This window comes from Pristis pectinata, chromosome 26, assembly GCF_009764475.1.
Source record: "Pristis pectinata isolate sPriPec2 chromosome 26, sPriPec2.1.pri, whole genome shotgun sequence".
Lineage (NCBI taxonomy): Eukaryota > Metazoa > Chordata > Chondrichthyes > Rhinopristiformes > Pristidae > Pristis > Pristis pectinata.
Genome location: NC_067430.1, coordinates 9,932,832 through 9,946,288, shown reverse-complemented (window position 1 = coordinate 9,946,288; position 13,457 = coordinate 9,932,832). Strand labels below are relative to the sequence as shown.

At 43.7% G+C, this 13,457-nt stretch overlaps 1 protein-coding gene across 1 annotated transcript; it reads left to right on the top strand.

Annotated features, from left to right (window-relative positions):
• Window positions 1-1,759: 1,759 nt before the first annotated feature.
• LOC127583494 (claudin-16-like) lies at window positions 1,760-12,217 on the top strand. The gene is made up of 6 exons (XM_052039538.1): window positions 1,760-1,808; window positions 1,963-2,096; window positions 5,979-6,081; window positions 9,084-9,248; window positions 10,693-10,884; window positions 11,943-12,217. The coding sequence occupies exons 2-6, from the start codon at window positions 1,983-1,985 to the stop codon at window positions 12,029-12,031; spliced, it is 663 nt and encodes a 220-aa protein (XP_051895498.1). The 5' UTR covers window positions 1,760-1,808; window positions 1,963-1,982; the 3' UTR covers window positions 12,032-12,217.
• The last annotated feature ends 1,240 nt before the right edge of the window (window positions 12,218-13,457 follow it).

Genomic DNA, 13,457 nt, shown 5'->3' with positions numbered 1-13,457 from the left:
GTGATGCAACCAGTCAGAATGCTCTCCACCATACATCTATAGAAATTTGTAAGAATCTCTGGTGACATACCAAATCTCCTCAAACTCCTAATGAAGTACAGCCAGTGGCGTGCCTTCTTCATGATTGCGTCAATGTATTGGGCCCAGGATAGATCCTCTGAAATGTTGACGCCCAGGAACTTGAAGCTAGTCATCCTTTCTACAGCTGACTCCACAATGAGGACTGCTGCGTGTTCTCCCGACTTCCCCTCCCTGAAGTCCACATGCCTGTTAAAAATGGAGATGAGGAGAAGTGTCTACTCTCAGAGGGCTGTGAACCTTTGGCATAGTGAGAAAGCTGCAGAGGCAGCATCAATGAATATATTCAAGGCAGCGAATAACAGACATTTAAACTATAAGGATCTCAGAAAGCATGGGGGAGAAAGTGGGAAAATGGTGTTGAAGTCCATATGGATCTCATGATCTTACTGAATGGTGGTAATTGGTCTATTATTGTCAGATGTACTGAGATACAGTGAAAAGATTTGTTTTTCATGCCTTCCAGAGATATCATGCCAAACATCGAGGTAGTACCAAAGGAAAGGCAATAACAGAATGCAGAATATAGTGTTACAGTTACAGAGAAAGTGCAGTGCAGGCAGACAGATAAGATGCAAGGGCTACGACAAGATAGATTGTGAGATCAAGAGTCTATCTTTATCATACAAGAGTTCAAGCAGGCTCAAGGATCCAATTGGCTACTGCTGGTTCCTGTTTCCTATGTTCTTATGTTGCCGGGACTGGGAAAACTGCAGCTGTGTGGAGTGACTGGATAAGCTTGTGTCATTTTCTTTGCAACGGAGGATAAGGGGAGACTTAGTTATAGAAAATTATGAGGAGCCTTGAATAAGTAAATAAGAAGGATCTATTTTCTTCAGCATAGTGGTCTTAAATCAGGGGTCAAAATTTTAAAGTAACTGGTAGAAGGAGTAGAGGGGAGATGAGGAAAAATATTTTCACCCAGAGGGTGGTAGGGAATTAATTGCCTGAAAGGGTGACCGAGGCAGGAACCCCCACCGCATTTAAAAATGGTTTTGATGTGTTCTACAGGGCTGTGGACCTGGTGCTGGAGAATGGGATTAGACTGGCTAGCCCATTTTTAATTGGCGCAGAGACAATGGGCTGAGTGGCCTCCTGCTTTGTCAGTTTTCTGTGAGTCCGTGCTCACCTTTTTGGGCAAGTTAATGTAGAGCAGATGAATTCCAGGTTTGATTCTCAGTCTGTGCTCAGTTAGGACAACGTAGTCAATATCCCAACAGGACTGTCACAGGAGCTTATAGCCCTAATTGTAAAGTTAGTGAGTGAACATGTGTGTAATATTGTTTGAGGACAGAATCAGTGCTGTATCCCGACTTATAGTATCCAGATATACTTCTGAGGTTTGTCTCTGTGTCTCTAAGGGGTGATGGAGTGCAGGTGATGGGTGAATGGCTGAGTGAAGGGGAAGGAAAATTAGTGAAATTATTTAAATATTTATGTAATGAGATGAGAAGATGTAATGTTACATTTCTTTATCTGATCGAAGAACTACTACAATGGGTAAAAGTCTCAAAGAAATCCCAGCACGAAACAGTGCATAAATATTCAAACGATAAAGAAGTGAAGGGCTGTCTGGATTTTTCCAGCTCCGACCAGCTGTCAAGTCAAAATTTCCGGCCGCACATTTGATTTTTACGGGTCTCTGAGCTCAGGGAGGTCAGAATAATTAGGTTCTGTGGTCCTGAAAGTGACTGAATATTTACAATGATTCCTGAGTGCGTCAGGCGGAGGTAATGTTGGTGCAAACCTTTTCTTTCAAATAATTTTAGCATAATTATATAAGTTTACCTCAAATGAGCTGAGGGACCAGAGTGTTTTGTTTTGATCTTCGAATCCATTCTCTTTTATTACAAAATTCTAACAATGAATATTCTTTTCCTTAAGTGCTCCAGCCTAGAGTGAAGATGATTTTTATGCTGCAACTTATGTCCTTCAGTCTGGCGTTTGTGTCAACATTTTTCTTGATTGTGGCGACTTGGACAGATTGTTGGATGGTGAATGCTGACGACAGTTTGGAGGTGAGTGACCACCGGCTGCTTTTGCAAATCACCATCTACCCCTTCCCCTTCTCGCCCACCAAGGCTGGAAGTCAGTCCTAGTCTCCTGAATCTGCAAACTGATGCCGTAAAGAACTCATTGTTCTGAGTACTGGCACTCTTGGATATTGGGGTACTCAAGACTATATTGTGGAAGTGGCCTAACCTTTGTAACGCTGTGGTTGTGAGTTCTGGATCCCACCCCAGAGACATGCACCACAAGATCAAGGTGGACACTTCAGCATAGCCCTCCTTCCAATGAGATGTAAAACTATCACCCCCTGTGCCTCCACAGGTGAACGACACTGTAGAGCCATTTTGAAGAGCAGGGCCATTCTCCCAGGTATCCTGGCAAGTACTTATTGCTCAACCAAGCAGTAAAACAGAATTCTGAGACATTTCTCACATTGCTGTCTGTGGGATCTGGCAGTGTATAAATTTTTTGTTCCTGTATTCCGATATAGCACCTGCTCTTCGAACATAATTATTTGGTCTTAAAATGATTTGGGACATTTTAAAGTTGGTTATTTCTACTAAGAGTTGTTGTAAGTGACATCAAGAGACTTTGTTCCTCTGCACTTATCCCATAGCTACAAGCTGAACCCTTGTCTGTGGCTCCTGTCTAGCAGGGAGGAGTGACAGTAGGCACCACTGATCTGAAACACTGAGGTATTGCAGGAAAGCAGTGGGAGGCAGTTATAGACAGGGTCACTGTTTCAGGGCAAGCAAATAAATCCTGATCTACAATATCTTAAGTGGGATTTTGGAACATGTATTTCATGAATGTTCTTTAACACCATTGATTTACTGTAGTCAACCCCACTGGATTTGTGGTATCTGAACAAATAAAATATTGAAATTTGTAACATTTGATGACAGGATATTAACTGGCATTTGGGGGCTTGTCTCTGGTCTGTGTACTCTCTTGTAAAATAGACAAATTAATAAGGATAGTCAGGGAGTTACAAAGTATTCTTCTGGGAGCTGGATGGGAGAGATAGAACAATCTCACAAACTAGGAAAACAGGGGTAGGATCTCAAAATTCACGCTCCTAATGTTTTCACATTTGGAAAGTTAGCAGAACAAAGTGATTGAACCCCTTTGAGTGGCCTGTTTATTACCTAAGTTACTGGTGCGTGCCAGAGGCAGTAAATGGCCCTTATTTGCACTTAAAATATGTTCTGATGGTGGCGCAAGTTGCACATGGTGTAAAATTACTTTTTGTCATAAAACCATGTTAAAGCATTGTCTAATGGATTATATGTGGGCACCATGCCAGTATAAGCCCCATTAAAATATCCACGGCTTGGCTGTTGTGATGGTGCGCCTTGTTAATGCCTGTCTGGCCACTCACGCGAAGGGGAGATGCTGGGTATGTGATCCACAAAGGAGAGATATCAGCATTGTGACCCCATAACCGAATAATGCCACAGTACACAGGCCCCAATCACTTTCAGACTGAAGCCTCATTTAGATCGAGCTGTGGGAACTGAGGGCAGAGTTGGGCAGTTGGTAGAACTGCTGCCTCACAGCTCCACCCCAATCACCGCTGCTGTCTGTGAGGAGTTTACACATTCTCCCAGTGACCACGTGGGTTCCCTTTGAGTGCTCCGGTTTCCTCCCACATCCCAAAGGCGTGTGGATCAGTAGATTAATTGGCCACTGTGAATTGTCCTGAGTGTGTGCGTGATTGGACGAATCTTGGGGTGGGAGGGGGGTTTAATGGGAATGTAGAGAGAGTTTAAAAATAAGGGTTTCATGTAAGATTTGTGTAAATGGGTGGTAGCTGGTTAGCACAAACTCAGGGAGCCGGAGGGCCTATTTCTGTGCTGTAGGACTCAATGCTTCACTTTAGTGAGGAGGTAAATCAGCCAAGGAGCTGGCCAACAAGGTGAGAGATGCAGTTTGATGGTCAGGTGGGTAAGAACTGAAAGTCTTGGTTGGGGAGGGGAGATGGATGCGGCAGAAGCATGGATATCCTTCCAATCCCCACAGTGAGAACATCTAAACTTGCCTTTTCGGAGAAGACTCCACAGATCCATTTCAGGACCACATGAGCAAGACCACCCAATCCCTGGAGGATACTGCTGTGAACTTCACAGGCTCCTCCTGTTCCTCCCCAAGAAGGGGTGGGGGAATTCCCACAATCCATCTCCTCCAGCAGCTCCTGCCGTCATCTGTGTGATGAACCCTCCTTAACGCCAACCTTGGCTCCAAGCATAGGAGGTGAGTGCATATCAGGACTTCACATGGGATGAAGAGGGAGTGCTCCCCTCTCCCAAGGCAGCTCGCAACTGGTTTAACATTAAGATCAGTGGAGGTTAAGAGGGGGAGGGGGAGTGGGGAATAAGGAGTAGGATGAGCTGGGGATTGGGTGATATTGGGGAATTCTTTGCAAGGGCTTTAGGACGGCACAGTGGCGCAGCTAGTAAAGCCGCTGCCTCAGACGCCAGAGACCTGGGTTCAATCCTGACCACTGGTGCTGTCTGTGTGGAGTTCGTACATTCTCCCTGTGACTGTGTGGGTTTCCTCTGAGTGCTCTGGTTTCCTCCTACAACAATGTCTGGGTCAGTAGGTTGATTGCCCCTGGTGTGTAGCAGTGTGGAACCTGGGGAGATTTGATGGCAATGTTGATAGAACACAAATGGGATTAATGTAATGTAGTGTGATTGATGGTTGGTGTGGATGGTGAGATAAAAGGCCTGTTTTCCTGCTGTATGACTCCAAAAGGAAGGTTCCATCTCCTCAATTATCCTTTAGGGTAAAAACAGTCCACTGTGTTGTAGCACTGAGCTCTGTACTTCCAGAAAGTTCTGGGTGCCATTTCACATATTTGGGGTAATGGTGGTGTTATCATCGGGCTTTGAGTTCCTGGATTCAGGGTTGTTGCTCCACAGTGGAGTTCAGTGATTGCTGTTGGAAGGTGCTCACCTCTTGCTATTGGGTGAGGTCAGGGTAGGATGCAGTGTGAGCTTCCTCCCCAGCCAAGTGGTTCACCAACAGCTTATCACCTTCTCTGAAACCTTAAGGAAGGCTATTTGAACCGACGGCTGCCATGGTTTGTGGAACCTTACTCCAATGGGACAGCATTTGATGAGGTTCCCTGGGGTTGCCTTTTGACCCCGGGACAATAACCTGGTGAGGAGGTAGATGATGAGGTGATGCAGCTGGAAAATTGGTGAATGAAGTCATTACAGACACAACCAGATCATTCTGCCCATTAAAGTGAAGAGATGTTTCACTGGGATGAGATGAAACAAACAGAATGGAAGGCAATATTGGCCAAATATTGTTAATTCAGTCAATTATAGGTCACTCTTACTAGCCTACTGATCAACATCGAGTCATTACCATACAGTATGGAAACAGGTGCTTTGTCCCATTGAGTTATGCACCGACCATCCGACGTCCATTTTACACTAATCCTACTCTAATCCCATTTTATTCTCCCCACATTCCCATCAGCTCCCCATATTCTTCCATTCACCTCCACGCTAGGGGCAATTTTCAGTGGGCAATTACCCTACCAACCCACTCGTTTTTGGGATGTGGGAGGTAACCAGAGCACCCAGAGGAAACCCACACAGTCACAGAGAGGGCGTGCAAACTCCACTTACACAGCTCTGGTGGTCAGGATTGAACCCAGGTCTCTGGAGCTGAGAGGCAGCAGCTCTACCAGCTGTGCCATTGTGCCATCCAGTGTGGTCAGGCTGGCCTGTAGTCACTAGTGTCACTAGTGTTCAGCTGGGCACTATAGAAATGCCCAGGCTAACCAGGAACACTGATGGCGGGGATATCTGGTGCCTGACTGGTAGGGAGCTGACACAAATGTTCATAATTCTGTTTCTGGCTCATGTTCCCAGGTCAGCCAAAAATGCAGGGGTTTGTGGTGGGAGTGTGTCACAAACTCCATGGATGGGATCAGGACGTGTGATCAATATGACTCCATATTAGCAGAACATCCACGTAAGTAGCTATGAAAGAGCAGATGCTTGAAACATTGAACCAGTTGTCCATTGATCAAAGTGGTGGGGAAATCTGGTCAATCTCAAATATATGGAATGTGATTGTGGGCATGGAAAACTCTCACTAAAGGATCACATTGGAAGGATTATGTAGGTATGTACTGCTGTTGAAAAGTGGGGCAATATTCCAGTGTGTGGGAATCCTACTGATTGTCAGGTTTTGCTGGTGTCTCTTGTTCCTCAGTAATTAATGCCTTTCAGGAGAATTAATGTGATGTGAAGAGCTACTGAAGGGGGATAAAACAAATGTGATTATTCAAAATGAACGATGGAGAAATGAGGCAGAAATCTCAGTCAGCTAAATTCATGATTCCCAGCATGTACCATTGTTAATAAGGCTTTATCCCATTTAAAACAACTTTGAACATTAATGTACAATTATGGCCAACTTGGCACAGTTGACTGTGTTCTCATTTCAGAATCAGGCAGTTGTGGGTCGGCACTCATATACCCGCTCCACAATATGAAGTGGGTATATGGTTTATAATCCAAGGAGAGTCTTCGGTGTGACACTAATGAAGTGCTGCATTGTTGGATGTGTCGTACTTCCAATGTGATGTTGTGTTAAGGTGGATATAAAATCTCTTGTAGTACAATTTAAGGAGAGTAGAGGGTTCACCATGTCCTGAGCCACATTCATCCCTCATCCAGCACCAGCAAACAGCAGATTAACTGGCCATTTATTTCCTTTGTTTCTGTTCGGGCATTGCTGTGTCCCAATAGGTTGGTTTCCTACATTGCAATTCTGGCTTTAGAAGTGACTCATTGGCTGTGAAGCATTTTGGGAAGTGCTGAGGGTGTGAAGGGTGATGTAGAAATACAAACATTTCCTTTCCAGTAAAGGATGGATTAAGTTAAAAAGAGAGGGGTAAAGTCACTGTGGGCCTGCACCCTGGACATTCTCTCTTCTCCCCTCTCCCATTGGGCAGAAGCCTGAAAGCACATACCACCAAGCTCAAGGATAATTTCTATCCCACTGTGATAAGACTGTTGAACAGTTCCCTTGTCCAATAAGATGGACTCTTGACCTCACAATCTACCTCATTATGACCTTGCACTTTATTGTCTACCTGTACTTTCTCTGAAGCTGTTGCACTCGATTCTACATTCTGTTATTGTTTTACCCTGTACTACCTCGATGCACCATGTAATGAATTGATCTGTATGGACGGTATGCAAGACAAGTTTTTCACTGTACCTTGGCACATGTGACAATAATAAACAAATTCCACTTCCAATGCTATGCACCCATTGTACCCACAAATATACTCTCCAATCTTCAAGTCTAAGACTGGGATATAGGAGCAGCATAAACTCTGGGAGGCAGCTCACAAGCTCCAATATGCCAAAAGCAAGCTAGAACAGTAGCAATAATCCAACTGCTTTGAAACACTCAACAGAGGCATTTCATCCCCCCGAGTGCTTTACTGCATTGCCTTAATCCTCCTCAATTTCCCTGAGCAACTATTAGCCCACTGATTTTTAACAAGAGTGATAAATTTGTGTACATAAAAATCTTGTGAATGATGTGAACAGTGGCCTGTTAGAGGCTGAATACACTAGCGATATGCTCATCCCCCAGAGACAAGGATCCTGTGTACGGAACAAGAACTTCTTCACATCAGCTGCCTTCAAGTAATCTGGCATAGGTTGGTGAAGGATTTGGGGTGGTTACTGATCTGTACTCATAGGTTGAGACGACTCCAACTCATTTCATTTAGTATTCTCCTAACCACAACATGGAGGAAAATTCCATCCCACTCAAAGGCTGTTGGGACATCAAAGAAAGATCAAAACTGGGACTCTTCATCATCCAAAGGAAGAAACTTCAAGGGATATTTAGAAGTGTGAAATAAAATAACTTGCTTTTGATGGCACCTTAAAAAGAAAAATTGACCTAAGTGACTCAGTGGTATAATGAAAACATCAGCCCTGAGCCAAGTAGAAAATTAGGAGTGAACAAATGCTTGGTTAAAAAGGACGAGTTTCAAGATGAAGTAGGTGGGAGCAAGGAGGGTTAAGTCAGGGGAGTGCCGAGTTTGAGAGGAGGGGGATTGTAGGATGGGGCTGATTGTAGAAACAATAAGGAGCAAGTCCAAAGAGAACTATAACATCAAGGACACGTAAGTATGAAGATGTACAGGATATTCAACAGTAAGGAAAAGATTATACTTAAATTCAGCCAATGATAAAATGTGGGAAACAGCAACCAATTTATTTGCCATAAGCTCTCATAAGTAGCTACGATACAAAGACCAGAGAATCTGTTCTAGTGGTTGTAAGACAAACATTACTAGGATCCTGGGAAAACTCTCCTGTTCTTTTGTGAAAAGTGCCATGGGTCTACATACATCTACCAGTAAAGTTTAATGTTTCTTCTGAAACACAGCAGTGTAGCACTCCCTCACCATTGCACAAATGTTTCAGGCTAGTTTATATATTTACTTCCCTGGAGTTGTACAAACCAAAATCAGCAGAGAGAGTGCCATCACTGAGATAAGGCTGCATGGTAGCATTTCTTTAAATAGAAGGTTCATTTTTGTCCTTTCAGGAAGGAAACCTAACAGCCTGATCAGTCTGGTAGTGTGTGATTCTCATCCTACAGAAATGTGGTTGCCTCTTAACTCCCTAAGTTATGGCTGAGCAATCCACTCACTGTAATAAAGTATGACAAGTGCCTTTAGGAGCTCCCACAACCTTATGTCAGCCTTGCCAGCAGCAATAACATCCTGAGAATATATATTAGAAGAATGCTGGGTCTGGTTGCCATGAAAGGTATTGAAGTCAGGTTACTGAATCCATTCGGGAACTGCTAAATACTCAAAAAGTATTTATGGTGGAGAAAGATAAGAGAGAGAGGCTTCGCTATCTGGAGACATTTTTGATGTTTAACACATATATGCTCAGTGAGTTTTTTTAATTTTCCTTCTTGTTTTCTTCCAGTTAAGATAGTGTTGACTCGAGCGCTCATGATTACAGCAGACATTTTAGCTGGCTTTGCACTTATTATATTAATTTTGGGATTGGACTGTGTGAAGATACTAAGAGATGAACCTCAGATCAAATTAAGGATCTGCTACATGGCAGGCTTCATTTTTGGGATTGGAGGTAAGATCAACTCATTTCACAGATCTGGTAGCTCATATCCTAAAGGAGATTTGATTAAGTAATTGACATGCCCTCCTGATGGACTGGTTGGTATTTGTCAGCCTGATGTTGATCTGAGGGGCATTGAGCATGAAGATCGAACTCACTAATCACTAGTGAGCCTGAACTCACTAATCTGCAATCATCCTTCATGTTCCACTCAACAAGGTGGTAAAATTAATCCAGAACCCACTCACTGCTGCAAAGTGTTCATACTGGGTGAGGCTAGGGTCAGGGATTAATGTGATGCCTCCAATAGCTGAATAGCATGATGGCACCGAAGTCTAGATTTTCTGATTGGAACGTTATAACAACGTCAATCAGAAAAAGCTAGGTTTCACCGGACCTTGCAGAACCCAGCAGAAGTCATTACCTCCAGGAGAGAGGGAAGGGATTAAAAAATTATTTTATGCACTATCTTTGTTAAAGTAAAATAAAACTGTTATGTCATGACATAAATTGTCCATTATTTTTTCAAAAATATGTACATGGAACGGGAAAGAAGACAATATTCAAGAAGGTGAGAGGGACCTCCCATCTTGATACTTTAGAGTAAGCCTCGCACAGTTATTGTCCAGCTATTAGCCCTCATATGGCCTTTGGATCCAACAGAAGCAATTTGATATTGTTAATCTTGCAAGGATTATGTTGGCTTGAAGATGGTTGGGCCAGTACCCTGGATTTACTGCGTTAAATGGAAAGATATTACAACTGGCATTGAAAAAGGAAGATAGAGTATTGGTTATGGTTATCAGTGGGACGGCATAGGTAATGGGGAACATTAGAGTGGTGGGAAGTATGAACGTAGAACATAGAACATTACAGCACAGTACAGGCCCTTCGGCCCACGATGCTGTACCGACATTTTATCCTGCTCTGATATCTATCTAACCCTTCCCTCCCACATAGCCCTCCATTTTTCTATCATTCATATGGCTATCTAAGAATCTCTTGAATGTCCCTAATGTATCTGCCCCACAATTTTTGCAGGCAATGTGGTAACCTGGAAAGATCAAATCAAAGAAACCGGCGATTCTAATTTTTTCTTGAATGAAAACTCCGTCAGTTTTGAATGCCCTGTCCCCAGAAATGCCCAAAGCTGTCACAGCCACTCCTTTTAAGGAGCTGGGGCTGCCCAGAGATTCCTGAGGACCTCTAGCAGGCCTACAGCCAGGACATCGAGGATGCCGAGTATATTTTTGATTTACATTTACTTTTTTTCCACTAAATTACTTCAGTGTCATTGAAGCTCCTCAGAACCTTCCACTGAAGGGGCCAACCCCCTCCCCAGCATGGAGACCACTGAATTTGACTGCTGTGCCTTCACCAGTCAAAACCTGTCTTGTGACTTTGCCAAGCCTGCAAGGAGCTGGAATGTATTGACATGGCGGCTGTCCGTCTGCAGGTGTCCCAGGTATGATCGGATCAGTGTGGTATGCCGTGGACGTGTACGTGGAAAGAGCTACTCTGGTTCTGCAGCACGTGTTTTTAGGAATTCAGTACGAATTCGGTTGGTCCTGCTGGTTGGGAATGGCGGGATCAACAGGCTGCTTCTTAGCTTCCATCATGTTAACCTGTTGCCTTTACATCTTCAGAGGTAAGTTAAATTATTTCGCTCCACAGTAATTCTCTCTGCTTCTGCATTCTTACCAAGAAATTCTTGAGCATTCAAGGACTGCAGGGACAAAGGGCCAGGTACCCTGCTGGTGGAGTTTGGGGGGGTGGGAGGGTGACTGGTGTTGGGGGGGTGGATGTAGGTAAACTTTTCAATGATCTAACTGGCCGCCCAGACCACCCGCACCGTGTCAAAAGTGCCCAGTGACAACTGTAGATAAGACAATGTGATCTTAGTTCCCATGCAGTGCTCCAGAACAAGTGTTGTTCTGGGAACGACCTCATCCCATCTGCCCACCTGAAATCCATGACGACAAGGTAAATCCTGATCGGATTTTCAGGGTGTTGTGAAACAAGCTGGAAAAGGCCATTGTGTTGTTTCACTCTATTTTCAACTGCTTAAAGCTGAAAAAAAGACGTTATGGAATTGAATGACTTATTCCTCAGGTAACACCATCTCTTTCACATTGTCCTCTTTAGTCTTCTCCTTCTTGGGCAGTCCCTCGGGATCGAGGATGACTCCATTCCAGCTTTGCGTGTTCAGAGACGGCTGATGAGGCCGATGTGAGAACTGCAAACTCTTCCAGAGGTGGGGCAGGAGGTAGTTGACAGGGCAGGTGAGGTGGACCACTTCCTCAGCTGGTTACACATGGGTTTTGTGCACTCCCAGTGCATGGATCTTAATACCAACCTGAATGCTCCTTCTCCACTTTGAACAGTCACGGTCCAAAGATTCCCAGGAATCATGGGGATGTTGCATTTTGTCAAGGAGGCATTTAGCACATGCTTGAAGCTTTTCCTCAGTCTGTGTGGTAATCGCTTCCTGTGACAGAGCTGGGAATAGACTTTTTGCTTCAGTTTAGTGTTGGGCATGAAAACAATGTGGCCTGCCCAATGACAGTAACCTAACGTATGTGTATATACAAACGTAGACACACACAAATACCCACAAACACCCATACACACACAAGCGCACGCACACATGCAAACTGATCCCGAAGCCTCCTCTTGAATGACACTCATTTGTCTTTCCCCAAACAGATGCTAGAACTGCACGATACAACCTCTCCTTCTATCAGTATGGAAGAACAGCCACTGGCAAAATGTATGCCATGGATTCACGAGTCTAGAAGCATCTCCTCTGGAACTGTGTACCAGATTTAAATGCAACAGCTTCTCTAGTCCTTCAAAGGACATATTGCACCCTTCAAAAAGGTGAAAGGCTACATATTGCAGCTGGTTTTAATTGTTAATGCTTTCAAATTGTTTTGTTTTGTGTACACTGAATCGCAAAGAGGAGGCATCAATGTAGTTTATCAAAGTGCAATCAATGAGTAGGATCAAAAATGTTTATTTAGAGCAATAAATTGTCCTAATAAACTCTTTACATGGAGTTGCGATGAAAGGAATAAAATGTACCATTGCAAAGTGTGAAAAGATTCTATATTTGCAATCTCTGTTGCGCCTGAAGTAAATTATGAATGAAAGAACATACTAATTGCTCAATGGAATCTTAAGTAGGGTAATTAAATAGAAATATCCTGAAAGCTTTTGCCCAAGGGGTATAAATGATGGCTTGAACCTTGATGCCTTAACTCTCAAGGGCAAATACTCAACTGATAGGTAGTCCATACATCTTGCTTTTCGATTTTATTTTAAAATTGCGGAAACTAGAGAAAAAGGAGGTTAAGAATTAGTGAAAGTTAAAAATGTAGGAGGGGGGGTTTGAAATATATCTGAATGCAGTAATTATGACGGCAAGGTCATCCTTTTAAACGCTGTGACTTCAGAAGGATGAGTTAAGTCAGGGAGCTAAGAACTTTTAGGGTGACTTGATTCACTGGGAAAGAATAAGTTCGTGCAGATCAGTCTGATGAGGTTTTGATTTCAACCTGGTGAAGAGGTACCATTTCTGTGCCTTGGGACTCATGGTCTTTCCAAAGCAAAAAGGACTCAATCTCTTCACTGTGTTCTACTCCGAGTGAGTATGGATGAGAGAGAATCCATTTCACCACCATTATCTGGCTGCTTCTCTCTTCTCAACCACTGGCTCATATTTGAATGTTTCCTCCAACAGCTCAGTGTGAAACTACACCACTTAACATAGTATTAAGTTAGACATTGGGAAGGCAATCCCAGTCAACTGGCAAGTTTCTGCCAGCAAATAGAACGTTTTGAAAGCCCTGGTTACTGACAGAAGCATCAGCCAGAGTTGCTGTTTCCAACACTGCCCAGTTATGCCGACTGTATGGTGAATTTTTTGACTCGGTTTCATATCAGAAACTCACAAGCCAGGCTTCCATGATAATTGGCCGCTTGAATAACCCAGAGGAAAGTGACACCTTACCACAACGTGAATCAACACCTTATGAGCCAGAGCTGAGGACAACCATAACTTAAGAACAGGAGTAGGAGCAGGGTTGTGCCAGTCATTTCACACTTCCATACTTTCCTTTCAACCATAAAAGGAGGCCATTCAGCCCCTCAGGCCTGCTCTGACATTCAATACGATCAAGACTGATCCCATCCTAGCCTCAATACCACTCTCCCATTCCC